Source organism: Dermochelys coriacea, chromosome 3 (assembly GCF_009764565.3).
Source record: "Dermochelys coriacea isolate rDerCor1 chromosome 3, rDerCor1.pri.v4, whole genome shotgun sequence".
Classification (NCBI taxonomy): domain Eukaryota; kingdom Metazoa; phylum Chordata; order Testudines; family Dermochelyidae; genus Dermochelys; species Dermochelys coriacea.
Window position 1 is genome coordinate 11,687,340 of NC_050070.1, and position 27,012 is coordinate 11,714,351.

At 42.3% G+C, this 27,012-nt stretch overlaps 1 protein-coding gene across 5 annotated transcripts in view; it reads left to right on the plus strand.

The window, feature by feature from the left end:
• PKHD1 (PKHD1 ciliary IPT domain containing fibrocystin/polyductin) overlaps positions 1 to 27,012 on the plus strand; it is a 405,193-nt gene that overhangs the window by 177,446 nt on the left and 200,735 nt on the right. For 4 of the 5 annotated variants that reach the window (XR_006279695.1, XM_043510113.1, XM_043510114.1 and 1 more), the window contains exons 38-40: positions 20,756 to 20,963; positions 23,249 to 23,406; positions 25,812 to 26,006. Coding sequence is in view for 4 of the 5 variants with exons in the window: in XM_043510113.1 (XP_043366048.1) it covers positions 20,756 to 20,963; positions 23,249 to 23,406; positions 25,812 to 26,006 (561 nt within the window). In the remaining variant the exon portion in view is untranslated. The remainder of the gene's footprint in view (positions 1 to 20,755; positions 20,964 to 23,248; positions 23,407 to 25,811; positions 26,007 to 27,012) is intronic. The other variant, XM_043510115.1, reaches the window with a different exon arrangement.

Sequence of the window (27,012 nt, forward strand, 5' to 3'; positions counted from 1 at the left end):
TTTTAGTTTGGTAAAAATTTTCCATTTTTTTTTAATTTGGAAATGAAAAATGTTACCAAAAAGTTTTCAGTAAAATAAAAATAGGCTTTCAGTTCAGTTTTAGGTCGTTTTTTTTAAAGAAGAATTTGTTTACTAAAAATGGTTTATGAAAACCATTTTTCAGTTTTTGGTTTCATTTTTTTTGTTGAAAAACCAAAACATTTTTGGGTGAAATGGCAAAAACAAAATGTTTGTGAAATTTCTCAAAAATAATTGGCATTTTTCAGACAGTTCTATTTGTTAATTCTTTCAATATTCCTGCCAGCCCGGATCAATTTCTTTAGATTTTTCTGCTTTCAAGGGACCGAGAGCTGAACACTGAATTCCAGAGGGAGGGAGAGTTACTTCCCTTTTCTGTGATATGATGCCCCTGTTGTGCATTCCAAAATGGCAGTGGTCATCATTAAACAGTGTGTATATTTTGTGACACCATGGTTATTTCTTGTTCTGCAAATTCAAGGTGGTTTGGAAGAGTGAGCACAGTCCTGAGAGTTACTAATAGGAAAATTAACCAACCATTTAAACTGACTTTCTTCTTCAAGTGATAGGGAGGTTGTCGACCACCGTCTTCCATCTTTTGCAATTGTGACAGAGTTGCAAAACTTTTCACTTTCACAACAAACTTTGGATGCCAGTCCTCTGGTGATGTTTCTGATGTATCTGGATCTCTTCCTGGTTTGCCTGCAATCTTGCCTGATAGTATGAACGCCAGATTGAGTTGCTCAGTGATCGGTGGGCACTACTTCTGCAGAAGGATGCTCTTCTCTAACCTCGGGTCTCAAATAATTGTGCTCTTTTAAAATTTATCCTTATCACCTCATCATTTGTAGGCTGGTTATCCAGCAAATTGTAACATTCTTCTCTTCACACCAAAAGATTAATGTCCGAGGGCTGATCTACATGGGGAACTCACACCCCGGACAGGCGCAGCTATGCCGACCTAACTCCTGGTGTAGACAGCAATAGGACAACAGAAGAAATCTTCCGCGGACCTAGCTACTGCCTCTTGGGGAGGTGGATTATCTACGCTGACAGAAGTACCCCTCCTGTTGGCATAGATACTATCTACAGTGAAGTGCTGCAGCTGTGCTGATGTAGCAGGTTAAGTGTAAACATACCTGGGTCTCTGTGTCCTTTTAAAGTGTCCAGCTCTCACTTCCATAAAGGAGGGTTAATCATATGTAGCACTTCAGCAATCTAGCACGGATGTGTAACTTTAACTTTGAACAGCACAGAAATCTTTGGATGTGTTTTTTGCAAGCTGTGTCTCTCTTGATTTCTTCATTGTGTCTTCTGTCTGATGTTATTAAACACCTTAAGTAGGGGAGGCAATTCACTTGTTTCACCACTTTACTATCTAGATGTAGATATTGCCTAGTACATTACTGTGTTTACTTATAAGCATGTTCTGAAATTCTTCCTAGGAGAAATGATGCCAACTACGTCATTGGTTTTTATTATATTGTTGTATATGCCATTGACCTGTATAACTTAATTGGTGTCTTCTGTGTGTAAGTTGAATAGTTGCGGAAAAAGGATGAAACCTTGGAGTAAACCTTCTTGATGCTGCAATACTCATATTTTGTAGTTTGTTGGGATTGTTGCAGACTTATTTAATCGTGGCCTACATTTGCCATGTACAGTACCATCTTTGGGCTTTTGTGGTATTTTATATGGCCAGCAGTGCCACTATCTGCTCCACCATGCAATATTAGTACTGTCATCAGATTGTCTGTGACTGCTTAATTAACAGGTCTCCAAGCTTATATCATATCTAAAGGCTGTTCCACTATCTGCAACCCATGGCTGTGCTTGGTGGCGATGGGAAGATTACCCAGACCTGCGTATGCTGCTGACTAGATTTTTTTTTTTTTTTAATATTGCAACTCCTCCTTCGTGCCTCTCTCCACCCAAATTAATGGATTCACTTTCCCCATTTGAACAACAGTGATACTATTTTCTCACCTACTTCTGAGAATCAGTTGGTTAATGTCTGTATAAAGTGCTTTGAATTTATACAGTGCTATATAAATGCAAAGTGAGTGTTGACTTTTTAATGGCAGATACTCTGTCAGACTACTGCTTGTAATATAGGATGGTTATGTGTTTAAGAAACTGGCCTGGGACTCACAAGATCTGATTAACTTCCCAACTCTGCCACAGACTTCCTGAATGACATTGGACAACTCACTTAATCTCCGTGCCTCAACTTCCCATCTGTAAAATGGGGAGAATATTTCCTCTCTCCCATTCTTTGTCTTGTGTATTTTGACTCCAGCCCTGCACCAGTATGCCAGTGCATTGTGAATTGCATGATTGGAGCCTCTTTGTAAACTTTTAAGGGAAGGACTCTCTCTCACTATGTGCTTGATCCAAAGCTCATTGAATTCTATGGCAAGACTCCCAGTGACTTCAGACAGCTTTGGATCAGGCTCTTTGTGTTTGAACAGTGTTAGGCACAATGAAGCACTGATCTCCGGTGGGGCCGTTATGTCTTATTTTACTATAAATAAGGCATATCAAACTCTATACCTGATTTGCTGGTGTCAGTCCGGGTCTCTCTTGGCATTCCTAGTGGTCACAATTTGTTTTAAGTGGAAGATTATTTTTTTTAGGTCAAAAATGGATTTATCCCCCTAGGTTAATAATAATAAAAACAAATAAAAATAAATTTTTCTCAGACATCCCTTCCTGAAAAGGAAGGTTCTTTAAAAGAGTTCTTCTATTTGGTGTAGCATTTCACTGGCAGGAAAAGTGGGCTCTGGTACTGTGTTTCACAGCTGAGATCAATACTGCTTTTTCCCCCCCTCCCCTCTCTTTCTTTCTCTCTCTTTTCTGAGATGCTGAGAGGTTGGCAGAAAGGCTAGGCATGTGATCAGTTTTATAAATGAGACCAGGGATGTGGCTGGTGAATTAATGATACAAGGAAAAACACTGCTATCACTGCTCTTAGTCTAAAGGAGACCTAGCTTTTGTTGGACACAATTAATAATCCAGGATGGGTAGAATTTTTAAAAGTGCCTAAATGACTTAGGAAGTCAAATCCCAAAGGGAGTGATGATTCCAGATTTATTTAGGCCCTTTTAAAATACTTTACAATTGTCTGGGCTTACATGTTCAGAGTTGGGTGCCTAAAGTTAGGAACCTTATTTAGGCACTTAAATTCAAGCAGCCTGATTTTTCACAAGGTGCCACAGAAATACCTTTGAAATTAATGGAGCTGCAGATGTTCCAGATCCCTGAAAATCTGGCTGTTTATATTTAGATGCTTAAATATTAATGCAATTGCCTAATTTTAGGAACCCCCATTTGAAAAAAAAAGTTACAGCACTAATGTTTTCCATGTTCTAAGGAGTTCAAGAAGCCACCTAAACCTATTTCAGTCAGTATGATCACGGAGAACTGCTGACTAATTTTTTTCACACTTGTAGTATTCAACAGATTGCTTCAGGAACTGCGTGTTAGAAATAAGGTGAACTAACGTTAATACTGTGTTATAAGTCAAATCCAGCTATGCAGTTAAACACATGCTTAACAAAAAGCATCCACAAAGCGATCTCTCCATATCAGATCTCTCAATTCTTGTCCTCAAGGGAAACCTGCACAACACCTTCAAAAGACAAGTGTAGGGACTTAAATTCATAACTCTCTGGACACCTGAAATCATGGCTCAGAGACACTGCCTTTATGGCTCATTACAACAATTTGTAATTTACTCACCCCTCCTTTGTCCTATGACTGCAGAGGTGTTAATTTCCCACGTCATTTTAACTGGTCTCCTGCAACATGTGTTAATCCCAAATGTTTAACATTCTGTCCTGTCTTGTATTTAGCTGTGTCACTCTGATTACTTTTTCCAGATCTGAAGAAGAGCTCTGTGCAGCTCAAAAGCTTGTCCCTTCCATTAACTGAGGTTGGTCCATTAAAAGAGATTATCTCACCCAAATTGTCTTTCACTTAGCATTAGAATCATAGAATATCAGGGTTGGAAGGGATCTCAGGAGATCATCTAGTCCAACCCCCTGCTCAAAGAAGGACTAATCCCCAAAGCCCAGATCCCTAACTCACAACCCTGGGTTTAGCAGGCCAATGCTCAAACCGCTGAGCTATCCCTCAGTGAGCAAGCCCCCTGAGTTCAGCACATACTTATTCAGCAAAGCACTTAAGAATGGACTTAATCACCTGCTTAAAGTTATGCACATGCTTATGTACTTTGCTGCACTGAGGCCTAAGTCTTGTATTATAAGACATTTCTGTAAAGACCAAATGTGTGTCTCGTGAAGTAAATGGCAAAGCTCTTATTGACTTCATTGGGACCAGGATCTGACCTAATGATTTTACTGGGTCTAGTTGTCTGAAGGTGATGAGGATTTTGCCTACAGGATACTGTTGGTATTGTAGGAAAGGAGAATGGCGTGTTGAGGTTTAAGTGTTAACATAGTCCAAACGGTACACTCACTTTACACAACTGTAGAAGATTGCAAGCCACTGGAGAATCAGGACCCTACGTACTTGTCACCATTTATACTGTCTACATTTTGCATTTCACTTACATAGGAGAGAATCTAAACAGTTCAGTATCACTTTGTTTTCAGTAATGATGTTAGCACTTATAAGATGGTTTACATTTTGAGAGTCCTGTGCAAAATGTAAGGGTTTGTGCATAGTCAAAGCAGATATTAAGTTCAAGAAGAGCTTAGTGTGGTCAGTACTCGCAGGATCTGGCTCTCACTATTAATCCAGAAGGTAGTTAAGTATTATTATCCCATTTTTGAAGGTGGGGAAACTGAGTCACAGTGAGGTGAAGTGACTTGCTGAAAACCATACAGCGTGAGGTAGTAACAGAGCCAGGATTGGAGATAAACTGTTCATAGAGCCTAGCTTCAGGATTTAATACACTTCAACATGCTGCTTTAGAATGAATTACATCCCAGGTTGACCTGTAGTAGCACTGTGCTGTGCTCTTCAGGGTTCAGTATTTAAATACATGTCTATTAATTAGTTTAGTAGTATATTTTATTCCCTCTTTACCCAAATCTAAGTTTTGGGTCTAAAGTATCCTTTTTGATTGTCCTTTTAACTGTGGAGCTATTGATTCAAATCTCAAGATTTGTTTTCCTGAGCTAAGTTAATTATTAAAAATGAATTTAAATAATTAAGGCGCTCTACAGAGTCATCTATTTTTCAACACTTTTGAGTGTTTGTAGTGCAGTCCTTTTGGTGAAGAAGAACTTTTGATTAATCACAGCAGCTTTGTAATCAGTATCCTCCTGTCTTCAAAAAGCACATCTACCTGTTTCTATCAGTGATACCTAGTCATTAAACAGGTATTTTCCCCATCACCGATATTTCTATCGTGTGCTTTGTTGTCAAAGGAAAATGCTGGCAGAAAGACAGAGCATGCTGAAGGAATTCTCTGTGCACAGGTCTTTTCATGGGCCTGCAGACACAGCCTTCGGGTATCTCCAAGGGACCATCCACCACCCAATCTTGATCTTCATGGGGAGTTCTCTTGGGGATCGGTGGCTTGAAGGGAATAGCGCCTAGGGAGATGCACATCGTCCCCTCCCCACTTTGCAGGGAGTCTACTCAGGAATTAATGCTGCCTGAGACTGTATTACCAGCAGAGGGTAGCCCATCTGCGTAGTAGAATCCCCATTTTAAGAGTGATTGTGGGGCTGCTGCCCATGGGAGAAGCCATGTCAGCATAGATCCACCCTCAGCTGTGCTGACCAGGGACCAAGGAAGAGCTACAGGGATGAGGGAGGCAGTACACAAGTACAGGCTTGATGTGCAGATTGCCATGTGCCTCCAAGACCCATGTGGATTTAGGGGGATCCATAAGATTTGGGGCCCAAACAGACAGAGGGCAAACCCTGCTAATCCCATGGAAGAATTTGAAGGAAACCTTGAAAGTTGAACAAAGACAGCTTCTGCTCTACAGAGTCTGTTCTACATCTGGGCCCAATTCTTTGATAGCACCAGAATCTATACATTTTAAGTGGTTCTAAAAAAAACCAACAGTTGCTCTTGGGTTTAAAGAGAGAAGTTCTTTCCCTGGTTTTGATTGAGCAGTGGAGTGGGGGGGGGGGGGGGGGGGGAAACAAACAAAAGCCACCAGGCCATCGATGACTGAACTATTTTAAAGTCAAATAGCAGGCCATGTGGTAAAACACATGTGGTAAAACACTTTTCTTGTTTGAGCCCCAGAGTGTTACTCTGTAACAGAGTTGTTAGGACATCCACGTTACTTAACATTGCTCACTATGGTCAGGTTTGTTTTTTTACTGTTTCACTATCTACCAATGCAAGCAGACAGTCATACTCTGCTCTCAGCTACAGTGGTGCCAATCTGTACTAATCCTATTGCAGCTAGTTGGCTCAATCCTCACACTTAATACAGCTAAGGGGTGAAAGGAAACTATGCCCTTTTTCTACTCCTCTCATCCTGGTCCACTGAGGGCTGAGGTGGAGCAGTTTATGCCAATGGAGATATGTTGATTTCTGCAAGTTAAGGATCAGGTCTTCCACCTTTTGAGTTGTGCATGGCCGGGGAGGGAAATCTGCGATATAATCTGTTTAATCTCATTTTTATTAGGAACCCTCCTGGCCAAACATTTTAAAGTTAGAAGTAGAAGATTTTGTACCCAGTTGCTCTTTTATTCCTAACGTACCAAATGTACAAATAACTACTATACCACTACTGTGTCATCAATTCAAGAATATATGAGTGTAATAACTAATAGTATATGTGGTCAGAAAATGGGATTTTTCAGTGGAAAATTAGCTAAAAATGAAACTATTTGGGTTTTGGCAAAGTGCTCAGTGGAAACTTTCACCTCTCCATTAAAAAAAAGAAAACTCAGAACCCAAACATTTTCAGGCAAAAACTGAGGAGGGGAAATCAATTTTTCAATGTAAAATCAAACTCTCAAAAAACTAGACACTTTCCACAAAACCCAATTTTTCCCATCAGCAAAAGTTTCAATAAGAATTTTTCAACCAGGCCTGTGTATTAATAGAGCTGACAGGAAAATGGCAAGTATGATTTGTGGGAAAAAATGTCAAATCAATTTTTTTAAATGCCACCCCAAATTAAAAAAAGTTTAAAAAAATAGAACTTTTAAAAAAGTATATATTTGAAATCCAAAAGAACACTGTTTAAGGTTGTTTTTTCCTTTCCTTTCCTCTGTAGTTTTGTCGTCTTCCAGTGACAAAAAGGAAAAATGAGGATAAGGGGAGGTGAGGGGGGAGAGGGAAAATAAGGGACAAAAAGCCCAAACCTAAACATTTTGCAGTTTGGTCCCCTTCCTGCCCCAGAAAAAAGTCAGAAGATTTTATGGGGAAAAAAGAAGTTTAAAACTGTTTCCCAAGAAGGGTCATTCTTCTATCAAAAATGTTTTGAATGGAAAAAAAAAAGTGTTTTATTCCACTTAGTATCAACATTGCTTACCCTTGGAATGTTTCCCTACAAGATTCGATGGTATTTAAACATGGCAGATACACGGACATATATACAACACAGACACGGAGTTGCTGTGAGCCAAGAGTGCAGTGTGCTGAGGGAAGAAAAAAAAAACAAAACAAAACCACACAAAGCTTTGCACTCTGTCAGCCTCTTTTATGAGAGTGCTAAAAATTCATGAGGTTCACTCAATAAAAGTGAAAGTGAACAACAACGATCCTGCTGACAATAAAAGAATGGAAGTAGGCAGATGCTGACAACGCAGCTGATGGTTGCGAGATGGTTGCACTGGTGTGAAATTTGGCAACCGAGCCATTGCTGGAAAATGGTGAGCCCAAGACCCATCAGGGCAAATACTGACTGCTAGCACTTTGGTACAGTACTGTAGGAGATGCTATGATAATGGGTGACATGCTTTGAATCAGTTGGATGTTGTATCAAAGTCCCCTTCATGTTGGTGTTATCAATACTCCTGGAACTTCATATGAAGGACAGGAGAAGACTCCCATATCATGAGAGTCTCTTTGGCCCCGATTTGGAAAAGCACTTTATATGAAAGATGCTTGACCAAATAAAGTTAAATTGCATCAAATATGAGAGGTGCTGTATAAAACCACATTTTACTGTGTGGACTAGTGAGTTAGTTTTTAGTGTATTGACAGTTGCTACATGTCTATTTTATAATGTATTTTTGTCCCAGGCACTGTCTCTGCAAAATGTAATTGGCTGATATTGCAGGATCAGGGCTTGGAGGAAATTTCTTTTAAGTGAAGTGAGCAGTTGTGAAAGGTACCAGATTGACAGCCCCACAGAATGACCAGGTGGGTGAGGTATCATCTTTTATTGGACCAACTTTTGTTGGTGAGAGACATGCTTTTGAGCTACACAGAGCTCTTCTTCAGGTCCTGAGGAAGAGTTCTGGGTAGCTCAAAAGCATGTCTCTCATTATCAGAAGTTGGTTCAATAAAAGATATTACCTCATCCACCTTGTCTTTCTAATATCCTGGGACTGACACCACTACAACATTACATACAGCCCTTTAGAATGACATTGTCTTCTACTTATTTCCCAAGCAGGAAGTACATCAGCAGTAGCAATGCAAGATTACCCTGCAACACTTTCCCCAATTTTCTTCTGCTATGGATTTGTCCAATGGTCAGATTATCCATTGCAGATGAAACTCTTGCCATTTCTGCTTTTCTTTCTGTCTGCAGGTAGTTTGCAAACCCATCCTGATTTCTGCAGGTTTATTTGTATTATTCATAAGTACTCACTGGATAGTTCAGACACTTTCTTTTCTAGTCTGTGAGTTTCTTCCCAAATTGTTTGCTTCCTGAGTTTTGCTGTTTATAACCTTTGATGTGGGAGTTGTCTTCTTGTATTTTTTTTCTGCTCTATGTGGATGGCAAATAGTGAAGAAATGCAGCCCCTTCCCCCCAAATTGTGTCAATCTTGGATTTTAACACACAAGAAACCTTTGAAATTTGTTAATATTTTTACAAATGTATGATGGCCATCTGAATACTCAAGTAACATAATTACTTATTATTTGTATTACAGGGAGCCTATAGGTCTCCAGAGATTAAGGTCCTATTGTGCTATGCACTGCAGAAACACATAAGTGAATCAAGGGTTAACACACTAAATATATGGGGCAAAGGAAAGATTATCAGACCACATTTTACAGAGTCAAGTGACATACCCAAGTCTTACAGGAAGTAAGTAGCAGAGGCAGGAACTGAGTCTAGCTGTCTGCAGTCTCACTCCATTGTCCTAACTACATCAGCCATCCTTCCAATGCGTTGTACAGATTTGTGATTTTGTTTCTTCATTATTTTGTCAGTTTTGTATTGTAAATGGCATGTACTCACCTCTAATGAGCACCCACCCCCAGGTTGACTGTTGGCATGCCTTCAGTTTATTTCCTCCACTCATGGTGCCCCTGTCAGTTGCTGTCCTTGTCAGGCAGGTCTTCAGTGACCCAGTCCTTCGGTCAAGTCACACTCTGTCCATGTGCAAACAAACAAACCCTTTCCAAGTTACACCCCCAGTTGGATTGTATCTTAGTGCCCTCTGTATTGTCTTTTTATCTGCAGCCCTATCCCTGGGATGGATTCTCAATCAGTCCAACAGGGCCTATCACAGTACCCTGGTTCAAGCGGTCTCTCAGCCCCTTCTGGGCTCTCTCAAATTGTCCCTGATTTGATATGAAGCAGTTCCCAAGGACTCCTCCTGGAGGCTGTCTTTGCCCTCTTTGGACCTTTCTGGCCCCAACTCTCCTGCTGGGACATTAGAAGAGTTCAGTTCCCCTTCTGGGGTGTCTCAAAGTCCAAGCCATTTCCTCTGTTGCTGTTGGGGTGAACCCAGGCCCCCCCACAGATCCAGTCCCAGCCCAGGGACCCTATAGATAGTAGTCATCTGTCACACCCCTTTAAATAAACTGCATCTCTGCTACAATTGCCTGGCTCACTTCCCCACGGCTCCAACACATTCTTCACCTTACCTCAGGGCCTTGTCCTGGTTGAGTCCCATCAGTCAGCCCAGAGCTCCTTCTTGTCCCATCCCCCCAGTCTCTGCCATTATTGCTCTGTCCTAGGTCCATACCATCCACACTCCTCCAGCTCCAACAAGGAACTGAACTCATTAGGGTCCTGCAGCTCTTTTTATACTAGCCTGTTGGGCCCTGATTGGCTGCTCCCTGCACCCCTCATTGGCTGCTTCCCCATAATCACTCTAGGACATTTAGAGGACTACTTCTCTGCTCCTCTCTGGGATGGAGTGTGGTAGGAGCCTGAGGCCTCCAGGCCGTTACATATATCTTATCATGTTGTGTCCCTTTCTTCACCTGCTGCTCCATCAATGATACTAACCTAGACTGCCTGTTAGTTCACTTCTCCCATGAGCACTCTAGTAGGGAGGGAGAATAATTAGTAAGTTAATTTGTTTTTAAAGTAACATTAAAAAAGAAACAACAAATAGGATAAAATGATTCCTTAATGGGTTGATTTCTATCTTAAGTAAAGCTTGGGTGTAATTATGGAATCCTTGACTCCATGTGGAAACAAAACAACTTTAAACAAAAAGAAAAGGAGTACTTGTGGCACCTTAGAGACTAACAAATTTATTAGAGCATAAGCTTTCGTGAGCTATGGCTCAGTTCATCGGATGCATTTGGTGGAAAAAACAGAGGGGAGGTTTATATACACACACAGAGAACATGAAACAATGGGTTTATCATACACACTGTAAGGAGAGTGATCACTTAAGATAAGCCATCACCAGCAGCGGGGGGGGGGAGGGGAAGGAGGAAAACCTTTCATGGTGACAAGCAAGGTAGGCTATTTCCAGCAGTTAACAAGAATATCTGAGGAACAGTGGGGGGTGGGGTGGGGTGGGGGGGGAGAAATAACATGGGGAAATAGTTTTACTTTGTGTAATGACTCATCCATTCCCAGTCTCTATTCAAGCCTAAGTTAATTGTATCCAGTTTGCAAATTAATTCCAATTCAGCAGTCTCTCGTTGGAGTCTGTTTTTGAAGCTTTTTTGTTGAAGGATAGCCACTCTTAGGTCTGTAATCGAGTGACCAGAGAGATTGAAGTGTTCTCCAACTGGTTTTTGAATGTTATAATTCTTGATGTCTGATTTGTGTTCATTCATTCTTTTACGTAGAGACTGTCCAGTTTGGCCAATGTACATGGCAGAGGGGCATTGCTGGCACATTGATGGTGGGATGGAAATTGTTGAAATCCTGGTGGAATTCCTCAAGGGCTACTTTTCCATGGGTCCAGATGATGAAGATGTCATCAATGTAGCGCAAGTAGAGTAGGGGCATTAGGGGACGAGAGCTGAGGAAGCGTTGTTCTAAGTCAGCCATAAAAATGCCACCATCAACCTCAGCCTGGACCAGTCCACACAAGAGATCCACTTCCTGGACACTACGGTGCTAATAAGCAATGATCACATAAACACCACCCTATATCGGAAACCTACTGACCGCTATTCCTACCTACATGCCTCTAGCTTTCATCCAGATCATACCACTCGATCCGTTGTCTACAGCCAAGCTCTACGATATAACCACATTTGCTCCAACCCCTCAGACAGAGACAAACACCTACAAGATCTCTATCATGCATTCCTACAACTACAATACCCACCTGCTGAAGTGAAGAAACAGATTGACAGAGCCAGAAGAGTACCCAGAAGTCACCTACTACAGGACAGGCCCAACAAAGAAAATAACAGAACGCCACTAGCCATCACCTTCAGCCCCCAACTAAAACCTCTCCAACGCAGCATCAAGGATCTACAACCTATCCTGAAGGACGACCCATCACTCTCACAGATCTTGGGAGACAGGCCAGTCCTTGCTTACAGACAGCCCCCCAATCTGAAGCAAATACTCACCAGCAACCACACACCATACAACAGAACCACTAACCCAGGAACCTATCCTTGCAACAAAGCCCATTGCCAACTCTGTCCACATATCTATTCAGGGGATACCATCATAGGACCTAATCACATCAGCCACACTATCAGAGGCTCGTTCACCTGCGCATCTACCAATGTGATATATGCCATCATGTGCCAGCAATGCCCCTCTGCCATGTACATTGGCCAAACTGGACAGTCTCTACGTAAAAGAATGAATGGACACAAATCAGACGTCAAGAACTATAACATTCAAAAACCAGTTGGAGAACACTTCAATCTCTCTGGTCACTCGATTACAGACCTAAGAGTGGCTATCCTTCAACAAAAAAGCTTCAAAAACAGACTCCAACGAGAGACTGCTGAATTGGAATTAATTTGCAAACTGGATACAATTAACTTAGGCTTGAATAGAGACTGGGAATGGATGAGTCATTACACAAAGTAAAACTATTTCCCCATGTTATTTCTCCCCCCCCACCCCACCCCACCCCCCACTGTTCCTCTGATATTCTTGTTAACTGCTGGAATTAGCCTACCTTGCTTGTCACCATGAAAGGTTCCCCCCCCCCCCCCGCTGCTGGTGATGGCTTATCTTAAGTGATCACTCTCCTTACAGTGTATATGGTAAACCCATTGTTTCATGTTCTCTGTCTGTGTATATAAATCTCCCCTCTGTTTTTTCCACCAAATGCATCCGATGAAGTGACCTGTAGCTCATGAAAGCTTATGCTCTAATAAATTTGTTAGTCTCTAAGGTGCCACAAGTACTCCTTTTCTTTTTGCGAATATAGACTAACACGGTTGCTACTATGAAACTTTAAACAGTAACCAGTTCTGGGTTTTGAACCCAGGCCTGCAGTATCCCAGGCAGCTGCCACTCTGCAGCTCTTTAGAGCTACTGGAAAAGGGGGCAGGTAAAACTCTAGCTGGCCAAGAGCTCCTGATTGGGAGAGATGTCTGCCCCCACCGATTAGCTCAAATGCAATATTTAAGCCGGAAGAAAGCACAGGGAGCTGTCTGAGCAACTAGGTGAATTTATGACTGACTACTGCTTTGAGACTCTGCATCCTTGCTTGCATCCTGAGCCCTGCCTTCCGTCCTGTTCCTGCCCTCCTTATCCCAGATATCCATCTGCTGCTGGTTCCTGCTTACCTGTCTGGCTCCAGGTCCATGCTCATATGCCCTACCTCTGATCCTTGGCCTGACCCTTGACTTTATCTCAGGCTATGTCCTCTTGGCTCCAGTTTCTAGCTCCTGACTCGCACGGTTAGGCCTGATTGCCCACTCCCTGGTTCTTACAGTAACCCAAGCTGGAAATATACTGTCCCCTTCAGACAGCATTCAATATGGTTCAGAATAACAGGATGTAAATGCCTGAATTTTCTGTCATGCTAATGTAAATCTATTGACTTCAGTGCAATTACTCCTGGCTTACCCTAGTGCAAGTGTGAGAAAAGTCAGGCCGACAGACGGGGGCTCACAGAAAACAAAAGAGTAAGCTAAGAGGAAAGCTTGCTTAAAATAATTGGAAAATGATTTATTGGATGCAACATCTACCCTTGGTGATTTCTGGTATTATTACTTTTCTTTAGTACAACCAGGGAGGACAGTAACTCGCTGTGGGCTAATGGTAAATTATGATCTATTGCAAAGGAGTGAGGGAAAATGTATCATAGGAGGTTGAATATGTGCCACATGCTCTCCCTGATGCTGTTGCACAAGTCGGATCTCACTGGACACATCTGTTTGAATGTCAGCTGGAGAAAAGGGAATGTAAAAAGTTAGAGCAAACATCATCTATTGAAGAAATAAGGGCAAAGTAAAGGTGTCGGTGACTGTGGGCTTTGGAGTGTGCCCACTTATGAGGATGAGAAACTGGAAGTCAGGAGACTGTTCCCAACTTTACCACTGATTTGGTGTGTGGCCTAAGGGTGGTATAACTTTGCCTCTCCAGGGCCCCAAACATGTTTCCTTTGAAGTCAATGGAAGATTTGTCATTGACACCATCAGGCCTAGGGTTTGGGTCTATGATCTGGTCTACACTATGGGTTAGGTAGAATTTAGCCGCATTAGGTCGATTTAAAAATGACCGTGTCCACACAACCAACCCCGTTCCATCGACCTAAAGGGCTCTTAAAATCGACTTCTGTACTCGTCCCCAACGAGGGTAGTAGCACTAAAATCGACCTTGCTGGGTCGAATTTGGGGTAGTGCGGACGCAAATCGACGGTATTGGCCTCCGGGAGCTATCCCAAAGTGCTCCATTATGAGCGCTCTGGACAGCACTTTCAACTCCGATGCACTAGCCAGGTACACAGGAAAATCACCGGGAACTTCTAAATTTCATGTCCTGTTGGGTCAGCGTGGCGAGCTCAGCAGCACTCAGCAGCACAGGTGACCATGCAGTCCCAGAATCACAGAGCTCCCACATGGACTGAAAGGGAGACTCTGGGTCTGATCGCTGTATGGGGAGAATCTGTGCATGCCGAACTTCGATCCAAAAGAAGAAATGCAAATATATTTGCCAAAATCTCACAGGGCATGGTGGAGAGAGGCTATACCAGGGACACACAGCAGTGCTGCATGAAAGTTAAGGAGCTCAGGCAAGCCTACCAAAAGACAAAGGAGGCGAACGGTCACTCCGGGTCAGAGCCCCATACATGCCGCTTCTATGAACAGCTGCATGCTATTCTAGGGGGGGACCCTACCACTATCCCACCACTGTCTGTGGACACCTGCAAGGAGGGAGTCTCATGCCGCACAGAGGAGCATTTTTTGGATGAGGAAGAGGAGGAGAATGCGCAGCAGGCAAGTGGTGAATCCATTCTCCCTGGTAGCCAGGACCTTTTCATCACCCTGGAGCCAATACCCTCCCAAGGCGGGATCCCCGACCCTGAAGCTGGAGAAGGCACCTCTGGTGAGTGCACATTTGTAACTACAGGACAGGGTTTAAAAGAAATAGTGTACATGGTCACCTGGTTGAAATAGAGGAATTTTTGTAAGGGAACAGTAAAAGGACCCCATTTAAGCTGGACTGTTTGCACTTGGCTAAAAGGGATCATCCCAGAGAATAGCCACGCGGTGGGGTGGGGGTAGGTGTGTGCTGGACGTCTACCCGAATATTGCAGTCCCTCCTTTTAAATGTGAAACCCAACCCATTGCTTGCTCTGGGAAACGGGGGTGCTGTAGTTTGAAAACATTCCCACATGTTATGAAGGCATAAAAAGCCAACCCAATTTTATTCCCTCAAGGTGCAAATGTTTCTACGCTCCCCCTATCATCTCCGTCCCTGAGGTTATCACAGATTAGAAGGCAAAAAAACCCGCACTTGTGATGACATGTTTTCTGAGCTCATGCAGTCCTCCCGCACTGATAGGGCACAGCTTAAGGCATGGAGGCATTCAGTGGCAGAGGCCAGGAAAGAATTAAGTGAGCGCAAAGAGAGGAGGTGGGACGCGATGCTGAGACTAATGGGGGAGCAAATGGACATGATGAAGCATCTGTTGGAGCTGCAGGAAAGCCAACAAGAGCACAGACCCCCACTGCATTCATTGTATAACCTCCTCCCCATGTTCCATAGCCTCCTCACCCAGTCGCCCAAGAATGCGGGGGTGGGAGGGAGGCTCCGGGCACCCAGCCACTCTACTCCAGAGGATGGCCCAAGCAACAGAGGGCTGTCAGTTCAGTTTGATTTTTAGTGTGGCTACAATAAACAATGTAAACTTGTCCTTCCCTCCTCCCCTGCCCCAACCAGGCTACCTTGTCCGCTATCTCATTTTTTTTAATTAATAAAGAAAGAATGCATGGTTTCAAAACAATAGTTACTTTATTTCAAAGTGGGGAGGGTGGTTGGCTTACAGGGAATTAAAATCAACATAGGGGGCGGGTTTGCATCAAGGAGAAACACATACAACTGTCACACCAAAGCCTGACCAGTCATTAAACTGTTTTTCAAAGCCTCTTTGATGTGCAGTGTGCCTTGCTGTGCTCTTCTAATTGTCCTGGTATCTAGCTGCTCAAAATCAGACACCAGGCGATTTGCCTCAACCTCCTACCCCACCATAAATGTCTCCCCCTTACCCTCACAGATATTATGGAGCACAGAGCAAGCAGCAATAACAATGAGAATGTTGGTTGCACTGAGGTCTGACCTAGTCAGCAAACAGCACCAGTGAGCTTTTTAGCGTCCAAAGGCACATTCTACCACCATTCTGCACTTGCTCAGCTCACTTGAACTGCTCCTTACTACTGTCCAGGATGCCTGTGTAAGGCTTCATGAGCCATGGGAGCAAGGGGTAGGCTGGGTCCCCAAGGATAACTATTGGCATTTCAACAACCCAAATGGTAATTTTCTGGTATGGGAAGTAAGTCCCTTCTTGCAGCTGCTTGAACAGCCCAGAGTTCCTAGATATGCGAGCGTCATGCATCTTTTCCAGCCATCCCACGTTGATGTCGGTGAAATGTCCCTTGTGATCCACCAGTACTTGCAGCACCATTGAGAAGTACCCCTTGTGGTTTATGTACTGGTTGGCAAGTATGGGGATATCCCCAAGATGGGGATATTGCTCCACCACAGTTAGGGAACCTCACTGCAGCAAAGCCATCCAGTATGACCTGCACATTTCTAAGAGTCAGTACCCTTGATAACAGAACGTCAATGATTGCATTGGCTACTTGGATCACAGCAACCCCCACAGTAGACTTGCCCACTCCAAATTGATTTCTGACTGACTGGTAGCAGCCAGGCGTTGCAAGCTTCCACAGGGCTATCACCACTCGCTTCTCAACTGTCAGGGCAGCTCTCATCTTGGTATTCCTGCACTTCAGGGTGGGGGAAAGTAACTCACAGAGTTCCAGGAAAGTGGCCTTATGCAGCCACTGGGAATCATCCCATACAATTTCCCCATGTTTATTCCCCCCCCCCCCACTGTTCCTCACATGTTCTTGTCAACTGCTGGAAATGGTCCAGCTTGATTATCACTACAAAAGATTTTTTTTTCTCTCCTGCTGGTAATAGCTCACCTTATCTGATCACTCCCATTACAGTTTGTATGGTAACACCCATTGTTTCATGTTCTCTTTGTATATAAAATCTCCCCACTGTATTTTCCACTGCACGCATCCGATGAAGCTCACAAAAGCTTATGCTCAAATAAATTTGTTAGTCTCTAAGGTTCCACAAGTACTCCTTTTCTTTTATCCCATACCTGCAACACTATGTGTTCCCACCAGTCTGTGCTTGTTTGCCCGGCCCAGAATCAGCGTTCCACTATGTCAACCAGCCCTACTGCCACATGATGTCCCAATTACCACAGCCTGTGCTTTCAGGAACATCTGTGTCCATGTCCTCATCAAAATCCTCCTCGTGCTGGCGTCTCTTAGCCCAGTTCTGCATATACTCCAGGATAATGTGCAAGGTGTTTACAATGCTCACAACAGCAGCAGTGACGGTGAGCTGAATGGGCTCCATGCTTGCCGTGGTATGGCGTCTGCAGGAGAGCAGAGTTGCAGTGGAAGCAGTGGATGATGACAGTTAGCAGTTGTACAGCACCCAGGAGGACCAGAATGGATCCCCCGAGCTCGTCGCTGTGGAGCAGGAGAGCAGAATTGCAGCAGAAGCGGTGTATGATGATGGTTAGCAGTCCTACTGCACCATCTGCTGACAGTAGCACCCCGGACACAACAGCAGTAGTGATGCTGAGCTGAGTGGGCTCCATGCTTGCCGTGGTATGGCGTCTGCATGGAAAAAAGGCGTGAAACGATTGACTAATGTTGCTTTCACAGAGGGAGGGGCGACTGACGACTTGTAACCCAAACTACCCGCGACAATGTTTTTGCCCCATCAGGCATTGGGAGCTTAACCCAGAATTAAAATAGGTGGTGGAGACTGCGGGAACTGTGGGATAGCTACCCAAAGTGCACATCTACGTAAGTCGATGCTAGCCATGGTAGTGAGGATGCACTTCGCCGACTTCATGCGCTTAGTGTGGACATACGCAATTGACTGTATAAAATCGATTTCTAAAAATCGACTTCTATAAAATCGACCTAATTTCGTAGTGTAGATATACCCTGTGTCTCCTTTTACCCTTCTACTTGGGGATACCTTTAGAATCTATCTCAGCAAGCTACTGTGAGGATTTGTAAATAAGTGTATTAAGTGGAGCTTAACATATTTTTTTTTCCTGGAAAAAAGAAAGTTTTTGTGTTAAAAATTTTATGATTTTCCCCCATGTTGTGGACAAAAGGTTTTAAATGCATTTTTTCTAAATAACGTTTTTTATTTCATTTAAAAAAATGAATTTTGAATGTTTTTTCACCTCCCTTCTGTCACTTATTTACTGATTTGCAGGAGAGAAAAGTGAGAAAAATAAAAAATAAAATAACTACAAAAAGTGAGAGCATGGGATTTTTTCTCCTCACTTGGAATGGAACATTTTCAAAATTTCAAAAACATTCAGAAATGTGTTGAAAATTTTTCTCCAAAATTTTATTAGCAAAAAAGACAAAAAAGTCATCAAAAAATTGCCCTTGTTGAAAAAGACCAAAAATGTCATTTTCATTGAAATCTTATTTTTCAACAACAATCACAAAACCAAGACCTTTTAGTTTAAAAAAAAAAGGTTTCTACGAGGTCTTTTGTTTAGGTTTATTGGGTCAAATCCTGGCTTCATTGAAGTAATGGCAAATTGCCTATTGATTTCAATGGGGCCACACATTCCCCATTGACTTTATGCAGAACCTTTCACTAAGGATTTCAGAGTATTATTACCCTCAGTAGGTCATTTCCATTCCCTTATGCATGGTCTACTCTAAAAAGTTAGGTTGACCCAGCTACATCGCTCAGTGGTGTGAAAAATCCACAGCTCTGAGGAATGTAGTTGAGCCGACCTAACCCCGGGTGTAGATAGCACTAGGTGGGTGTAAGAATTCTTCTGGCGATTTAGCTACTGCTTTTCAGATAGGTGGAATACCTACGCCAACGGGAGGGGTCCTCCCATCAGCATAGGCAGTGTCTACACTGAAGCGCTACAGTGGCACAGCTGCTGTAGTGTTTCACATGTAGATGAGTCCTTAGATGTCATCTTCAGAGAGATACTTGTAATATAACAGGGGTCGGCAATCTTCGGCACGTGGCCCATCAGGGTAATCCAAAGGCGGGCAGCGAGATATTTTGTTTATATTGACCATCTGCAGGCACGGCCCCCACAGCTCCCAGTGGCCACAGTTCACCATTCCCAGCCAGTGGAAGCTGCGGGAAGCAGCAGGCCGCAGGGACAGTCAACGTAAACAAAATGTCTCATGCCCCACCTTTGGATTACCCTGATGGGGCACGTGCCGAAGGTTGCCGACCCCTGTACTATAACTATATTCCCAACGTTTCTTTGATGAGTCAATTATAATTTATTAAGTCATATCCACATTAAGGTTCTGTCTAGATAAAGATCCATAGGGTTGAGACAGGATTCCCAAAGCAGTGTGGAGAGATGCTATAATCAAGAGATAAAGGCAATGCCTCACTTTATTTTAATAAAAACAATGAGGAGTGCCCATGAAAGCTTATGCCCAAATAAATTTGTTAGTCTCTAAGGTGCCACAAGTACTCCTCGTTGTTTTTGCTGATACAGACTAACACGGCTACCACTCTGAAACCTTTATTTTAATAGTTATTCATCAACATATTATTTAAGCCATATTCAGTTCCTGACAGGATTATTCTGGCCAGAGGTTTTTTTCAAATGGTTTTAAAAGAGAGAATGATCTAGATATTTGTTATGTACCGTATCTGGTGCATTTCATCCAGAAGGATCCCAGAACACCCATGTGCAACCATCTCCTGCGCAGAACATGGCAACCCTTCAACAGCACAGCACTACATTGCACAGCAGTTCAGGACAAGAAGCAAGAAAGCAGATGATATGAAATGGAAATTTATGAGGCATTTAAGATTGTTCAACTGTAATAATGTAGATTGGGATTTGGAGACATATTTTCCATAAAAATGTGTAAAACAAAAAATAAAACAATGCAACAAAAATATTCAGGAAAACTACAGTAATTGTGTATAGCACTGAAATATCATTAACAATTCAGTATTTTTTTAATTATAGCTTATAATGGCCAGATTTTCCCAGTTGTGGGGCAATCACTAGTCTCTTGAATATATCAGCCATGATATTCTTTCTGTTCTCTGATTTAGAGATGTCTATGCAAATGCATCTGGCACAAACACTTGTTTTTGGGCATCTTCACAAGGCTTTCACTTTCCACAAAGATCCTTTTGAACAACCAACTACACTTGTTCTTATGTTCGCAGCAAATGAAATCAGTGGAATGGGAAAACCATGAATTTGCTGTGACAGTGTTTCTGTTTTATTAATCCAACAAATGTTCACAGATACTCTTTTGTAGCATTAGTCTAGCCACTGCTATAGCTGCAAGTCAGTGAATGACTGCTGCAAAAGCTATGTCTACACTTAAACCGCTACAGTGGCACAGCTGCAGCACTTCTCTGTAGACACACTAAAGCAACAGGAAAGGTGCTCCCACTGCTGTAGTCAATACAACTCCCCGAGAGGTGGTAACAATTCTTCCTACCTAACACTATTTACACTTAATTACGTTGTTCAGGGGTGTGGATTTTTCACGTCCCTTGAGGAACGTAGCTGAGTCCATGTAACTTTTTAGTGTACTCCTGGTCATAGTCTGAATGATTATCCAGTATTTTCTAAGCACCCAGCTAATGTGATTTGTCGAGTTCTCTTTTGTGATTGATAACTACCCAGTTCATTTCTTCATGTATCATTCCTAGGTTGGGTGCCAGAAGTGGTGTTCACACACCTGAAGTCAGCAGCTTGCGTTAACGACAGTAGGCTATTCCTAGAGGAGCCTGTTGACTGGCAGCCTGGGGATGAAGTTATTGTGAGTGGAACCGGTTCTGGAGATACGTATCAGCAAGAGGAAATTGTCACAATTGAGGCAGTGAACAACACTGAGCTCTACCTTAGATCGCCTCTCAGGTTAGTGGGTTTTGGGGGATCCCAACGACAGGTAGCTAACTTGGGGCTTGTCTACAAAGGAAGTTATTCTTAATTAAGGTTTCAGAGTAGCAGCCGTGTTAGTCTGTGTTCGCAAAAAGAAAAGGAGTACTTGTGGCACCTTAGAGACTAACAAATTTATTAGAGCATAAGCTTTCGTGAGCTACAGCTCACTTCATTGGATGCAGATGCATCCGATGAAGTGAGCTGTAGCTCACGAAAGTTTATGCTCTAATAAATTTGTTAGTCTCTAAGGTGCCACAAGTACTCCTATTCTTAATTAAGTATTCCTGGTTAACTCCCTAGATGCTCTTATTCCAGAATAGTTAATCTGCTTTAAATTATTACAGATTATTTTTCATGTGTAGAAAAAAAGTCAGTAAAGCATGGGAGTCAGGGTCAGGAATTGCAGCAATTCCAATAAAAAGTGATGATGATACTATATAAATACCTTTCTTTGAGAAGTTTTACAGAAACTGTGACATCACCCTGTAATGATACATTCCGGTGTGCATCAAGAGCAAACCAAGAACCAGCCAGTGGACTTGGAACAATCTGTGGAGAGCTTTTTCATAGCAATTAAACCTTCAAAACTGTTATTAAAAACTCTACAACCTTAAGCACAAAACCAGCTTCTCACCCTTATTTATGATAATGAACCCTCCCCCCCAAAACCCTCCGATGATATTTTTCTGAACCCACTTAAAAAAAATTTACTCTGAGCAGGAGAATAGAATTTGCAAAGCTGAGTTAGGTAACATTTATTTCTTAGTAGAATGACCCTATTGGACATTGAGCATATTTGTTTTGGTTTAATTTTCCTTTTCTTTGCCAGGGCACATACGGCGGGGGCATTTCCAAAAATAAAAACAAACAACCCCAATATAATAAAAATGTTCATTTTTTTTGGATAGTGGTTTCTGAGATGGTCCTGGCTGCCCAGTACCGGTACTCTAGGCTTCCATGATGGAGATAACATTACAGATTACTCAGGTTACTAGAGGTTGATGCTGTTAATTATTAAAGTCGAGTACAGAGTAAAATAATGTGTGGTAAGGGTGGGTATCTGTAAGTCCTATATTTGGTCTCTAGTTGCCTGAAAAATGCTGGCCAAGAAAACCAATATTGGAGGTCATTAGGGCCCAATATATTCTGAATACAGTTGATCAACAATTTTCCAGTGAAACTATTTTTCACTGGAAAATTGAGTTTTTGACTAAATGAAATTTTTTGCAAAAAGTGTCTTTGGAAGAATTTGATTTTGTGGTTGTTGATGTTGTTGACTAACTGAATGTCCAAAACCAAAATATTTTGATTTGGAAATGCCCCTACAGGGCCTCCCAGAAGCTGTAGTTTGATTGCCTTCTGCCCTAATCTGCTGTATTCACTGGGCTCTTGGCCAAACTATATCTCCCATGATGTACCATGGCTTGGGACTCATGTAATGCAGCACTTCCTGTCTCTAAGAGAAGCGATCGCGTTTCAGCATGGGGGAGGTAGTCCAACCACAGAGCCTGGCCTATAGAAGAGAATAGGAGCATGAGGCACTCAAACGTAAATTGTCCTGAAATATCATGGTAACGTTTCCAACTAGAAATATGTTGGGTTTTGGCTAAAATATTTCATTATTTGAATTTCCACCAAAAATAAAAATTTTCTGTTCCCCTCTCACCCTCCCCCTTTTTTTTTGACCAGCTATATTTCTGAATAGGATAGAGATAGGATGGAATACATGAATAAAGCTCAAACGTATAAAACTGCAACAAAAATATTACTAAATTAGTGAAGCCAGTGAGGATTTGCCAATGATTGCAATGGCAATAGAATTGGGCCCCATACCACAATTGTCTGAAATATACAGATGCCACCTGAGAGCATAACTTGGCTCATACTCTTGAAGCTCAGCCTGGGTTCACTCTTGGTGAACTTTTTTATGAGCCTGTTGTGAATTTAGGATCATAATGAAGGAACCTGGTGGATTCAGATTTCATTCTGATTTTTTTTTTTGCATAGAACCCATTGAAACCTTTTTAAACCAACCAGAGTCTTTTCATACTCCCAAACCCTTTTATATTTCACAGGAATTTGCTGTTGTAGTTATGAAATAGAGATGGACTCAGAGCTAGACCCTGAAACTTAACAAAACTAGTTTGGACCCAGCTCTGAATTGTGAAGTTTCCATCTTCAAGCTCAGGATGAATGGATGCTTCCTGCAGATATTCCGGGAGTCATGTTCTTGTATCTGTTGCTTGCTATGCTTTGTATAGGTACCCTCACAGCTCTGGGGAAGAGTGGGTGCATGGGAATCACTTTGCTCTGAAAGCTGTTGTGGCATTGCTGAGCAGGAGAATTGTTGTCCGAGGAAACCTCACCAGAGAGAGGATGTCCCACCTAAAGGAGTGTGCCAAAGCAGGTGTGTCAGGAGGTGAGAAGATTCTTTGGATAGAGACATGTTTGGAGAAAAAGAAATAAATAAAGGCAGTATTGTTACTTTGACATCACATTATGGTATATCATTTTGTTAGAAATCCTTCTTAACAGAATAATTTTGAAGCCCACTCAGCGCCAGGAAAGTGAATTTATCTTTCCAGACATTGTTTGACATGGAAGTATGTCGTCTCAGGGGTTGAGCTGAATTTTCTTGTTATCTTGCAGATGTGTTAGCTTCATGTTGTTGTTGCAAGCCATCTTCGGAACCGCCCCCCCATCACCACCTTTTTTTAATGAGCCTAAGGTGGTAAAAAAGAGGATATCTTTTGAAAATAATGTTTCCATGTACATATTATGTTAAACTTTTAATTGTGTTTACTAGTTAGTGACTTAAAGAAAATCTTCCAATCCTTTTTGTACTCTTGAGTGTAGAAGACTAGGATGTTGCTAAGTGCATTTGGAAAACCTGGAGAAATAACAATAATTGGTTTGATTTCCTCACACTTACAGTGGTTTTATGCTTATCTAACTCCACTGACTTCCAGGAAGGGGTTCCTGATTCACCCAGGGTTCCCGCATAAAAGAGAATAGAACCACACCCAGTGACTGTAATTTGGATTGATAATTAGGACTGCTGACTGCCTATGCTTTCCTTTAAAACTAAAATTCTGTCTGCTTTAAACTTTTGACACAAGATTTCATTTGGTATGCAACAGCCAATTGCTGGTACAGCCCCATGAATTTACTCTGGCACCCAGGACTATTGTCACTGACATGCACTAGAAGTGGGAGGAGTGGGAGTGGTTTTATTTGTGTTAGAGTGAAGCTGTGGTTGTCAGTGGAATAACAAGAAGATGATTTGGGTGGGTGTCAGATTGTCTAGAGCGGCTCATGACTGTCAGTGCCTACCTCAGGGCAGACTGTCAGAAAATAGGGCAGACACCCCAATCTGGTGGTGTGTTCTATAATTCGATTTCACCAAAACAGTAACAAATGTGAACTCCTGGATCACTTATACCAGTCTCATCATAAAGTCACAGACAGTCCCCTTAGACTCTCCAATCTATCTTGCCACCCAGACAAACTGGACTTTGTGATAAAAGGTCATTTAAACCAAAAATCACATCACATTTAGGTTGCTCCCAGTCCGAAGAGACCAGTCACTTACCTCAAATCAATTGGTACTCTAGATTTTACACCAAAGACAACAGTGGTAGCCAATACTATAGTACACTAACTAAAGGTTTATTAGTTAAGAAAAGGAAATGAGAGTTATTCAGAGGTTAAGGCAGGTAAAATATATGCACAGGTGAGGCACAGTTTCTAATTCCAAATGGTGGCGGGGATGTAATAAACTGCAAGTTTCCCAAAAGGCTTTTCATGGTTCCCATGAAACCATGTTCTTTGTTTGAATCGCACAAGGCTTCTTTCTCATTTGATGGCTCATTTGATGGGTTACTTAGTTACAGGGGTGAATACAATTTATATGTTTGCTACTCCATTATAACGGGATACAGATAAGTGAAAACAATGCACGTAACATCCCACTCATGAAGTTTAAGCACCAAATACACTCTTCTACATTTACCAGCCATTTTAATCTATACTAATACACAAGTGAATTGCCCTGCAGCTCTGGCATGAGCTGGCACTTCGGTTGCCAGCATCGCAGTGGGATTTTGTTGTTACATTTCTGTCTTAAAAATAAAAGAAAATAAGTAAAATAGTGCTATTAAAAGTGACCGGACAGTGTCAGAGATTGAAATTCTCTCTCTAGCCTCAGAATAGTCACAACTTGGGGAGTGGTAGTACAAATCTCCATATGCTACCCACCTGTGTGCCTTATGTCTGACCTGGAAGAGCCATCTCTAGGGGCACGGGGATTGTTCATACTCAATGCCCATTTAAATCCTCTCTAACTTCTGCCAACAAGAGAGAGGTGTGATCTGAGTGCCAGTCATGGAGCCCTGCTTCCATCTTTGACCCTGAGCAAGTTGCTACTTAACTTCTGTGTCTCACTTTCCCAACTTGCCAGGTGGGGGTAATAGTCCTTACTTACACCTCCGAGAGGTACTGTGAAGAGCTAATGTTCATTAAAAATTTTGAAGTGTTCTCATTGCAGTTTAATTCAAATACATCCATGCCCAATCACCTTTTCACGAATCTGACCCAAAGTAAATCAATGTCAAATTCATCTTTCCCAGGCACAGATCTATTTAGAATTGAACAGAAGGAGTTTACCGAAGCATAAAATGACTTCAGCTTCCTGCGGGTTTCAATATACGTCCCTCTAAAAAGGATCAGCTCTTATGCATGGAAAGACATGGCTTAGGACTTTGCATGGAGTGTAGACTCACTGTGGAGCTGTGCCGTTGACAGACTCTCTCTGCTGTATTTCAGATGCCTCGGCATGTCTGTACAAGAGGAGCGAGAAGATGCTAGGATCCCGGGACATGGGGGCCGTTGTTATTGTGCAGGCTTTTCAGGGTGAGGACAGTCACATCCATTTGGAAGGCGTTCAATTCCAGCATGTGGGCCAAGCATTCCAGCACCACCTGAGCGCACTGACCATTGCCGGGAATGCTCGTATGACTGGTGAGAGACTGTTTAGGGCCCTTGTCTAGCACTTGGGAGACCTCGGTTCAATTAGCTGCTCTGCCACCAACTTCCTCTCTGAACTCAGCCAAGTCACTTAGCCTCTCTGTGCTTCAGCTCCTCATCTCTGAAATGGGTACAATAGCACTGTCCCAACTCTCAGGGGTATAGTCAGGGTAGAGACACTAAAGACTGTGAAGTGCCTTGGGATCTAGTGATAAAAAATGCTATATAAGAAATAGGTTTCAGAGTAGCAGCCGTGTTAGTCTGTATTCGCAAAAAGAAAAGGAGTACTTGTGGCACCTTAGAGACTAACAAATTTATTAGAGCATAAGCTTTCGTGAGCTACAGCTCACTTCATCGGATGCATCCGATGAAGTGAGCTGTAGCTCACGAAAGCTTATGCTCTAATAAATTTGTTAGTCTCTAAGGTGCCACAAGTACTCCTTTTCTTTATATAAGAAATAGATGCTATTGGTTATTATTATAGATCGGCGATAGGCCCAAGAAATACCATGAATCAAGACTCAACTGATTGAACTTGGGGCATGAAAGTGATCATAAAATGGTAGAGTTCATGATTCTAAGGAATGGGAGGAGGGAGAACAGCACAATAAAGACAATGGATTTCAAGAACGCAGACTTTAGAAAACTCAGGGAGTTGGTAGGTAAGATCACATGGGAAGCAAGTCTAAAAACAATAGAAGACAGTTGGCAGTTTTTCAAAGAGACATTGTTAAGGGCACAAGAGCAAACTTTCCCATTGCATAGGAAAGATAAGAAGTATGGCAAGAGACCACCCTGTCTTAACCAGGAGATCTTCAGTGATCTAAAACTCAAAAAAGAGTCCTATAAAAAGGGGAAACTAGGTCAAATTACAAAGGATGAATATAAACAAATAACACAAGCATGTGGGGACAAAATTAGAAAGGTCAAGGCACAAAACGAGATCAAACTAGCTAGAGACATAAAAGGTAACAAGAAAACATTCTACAAACACATTAGA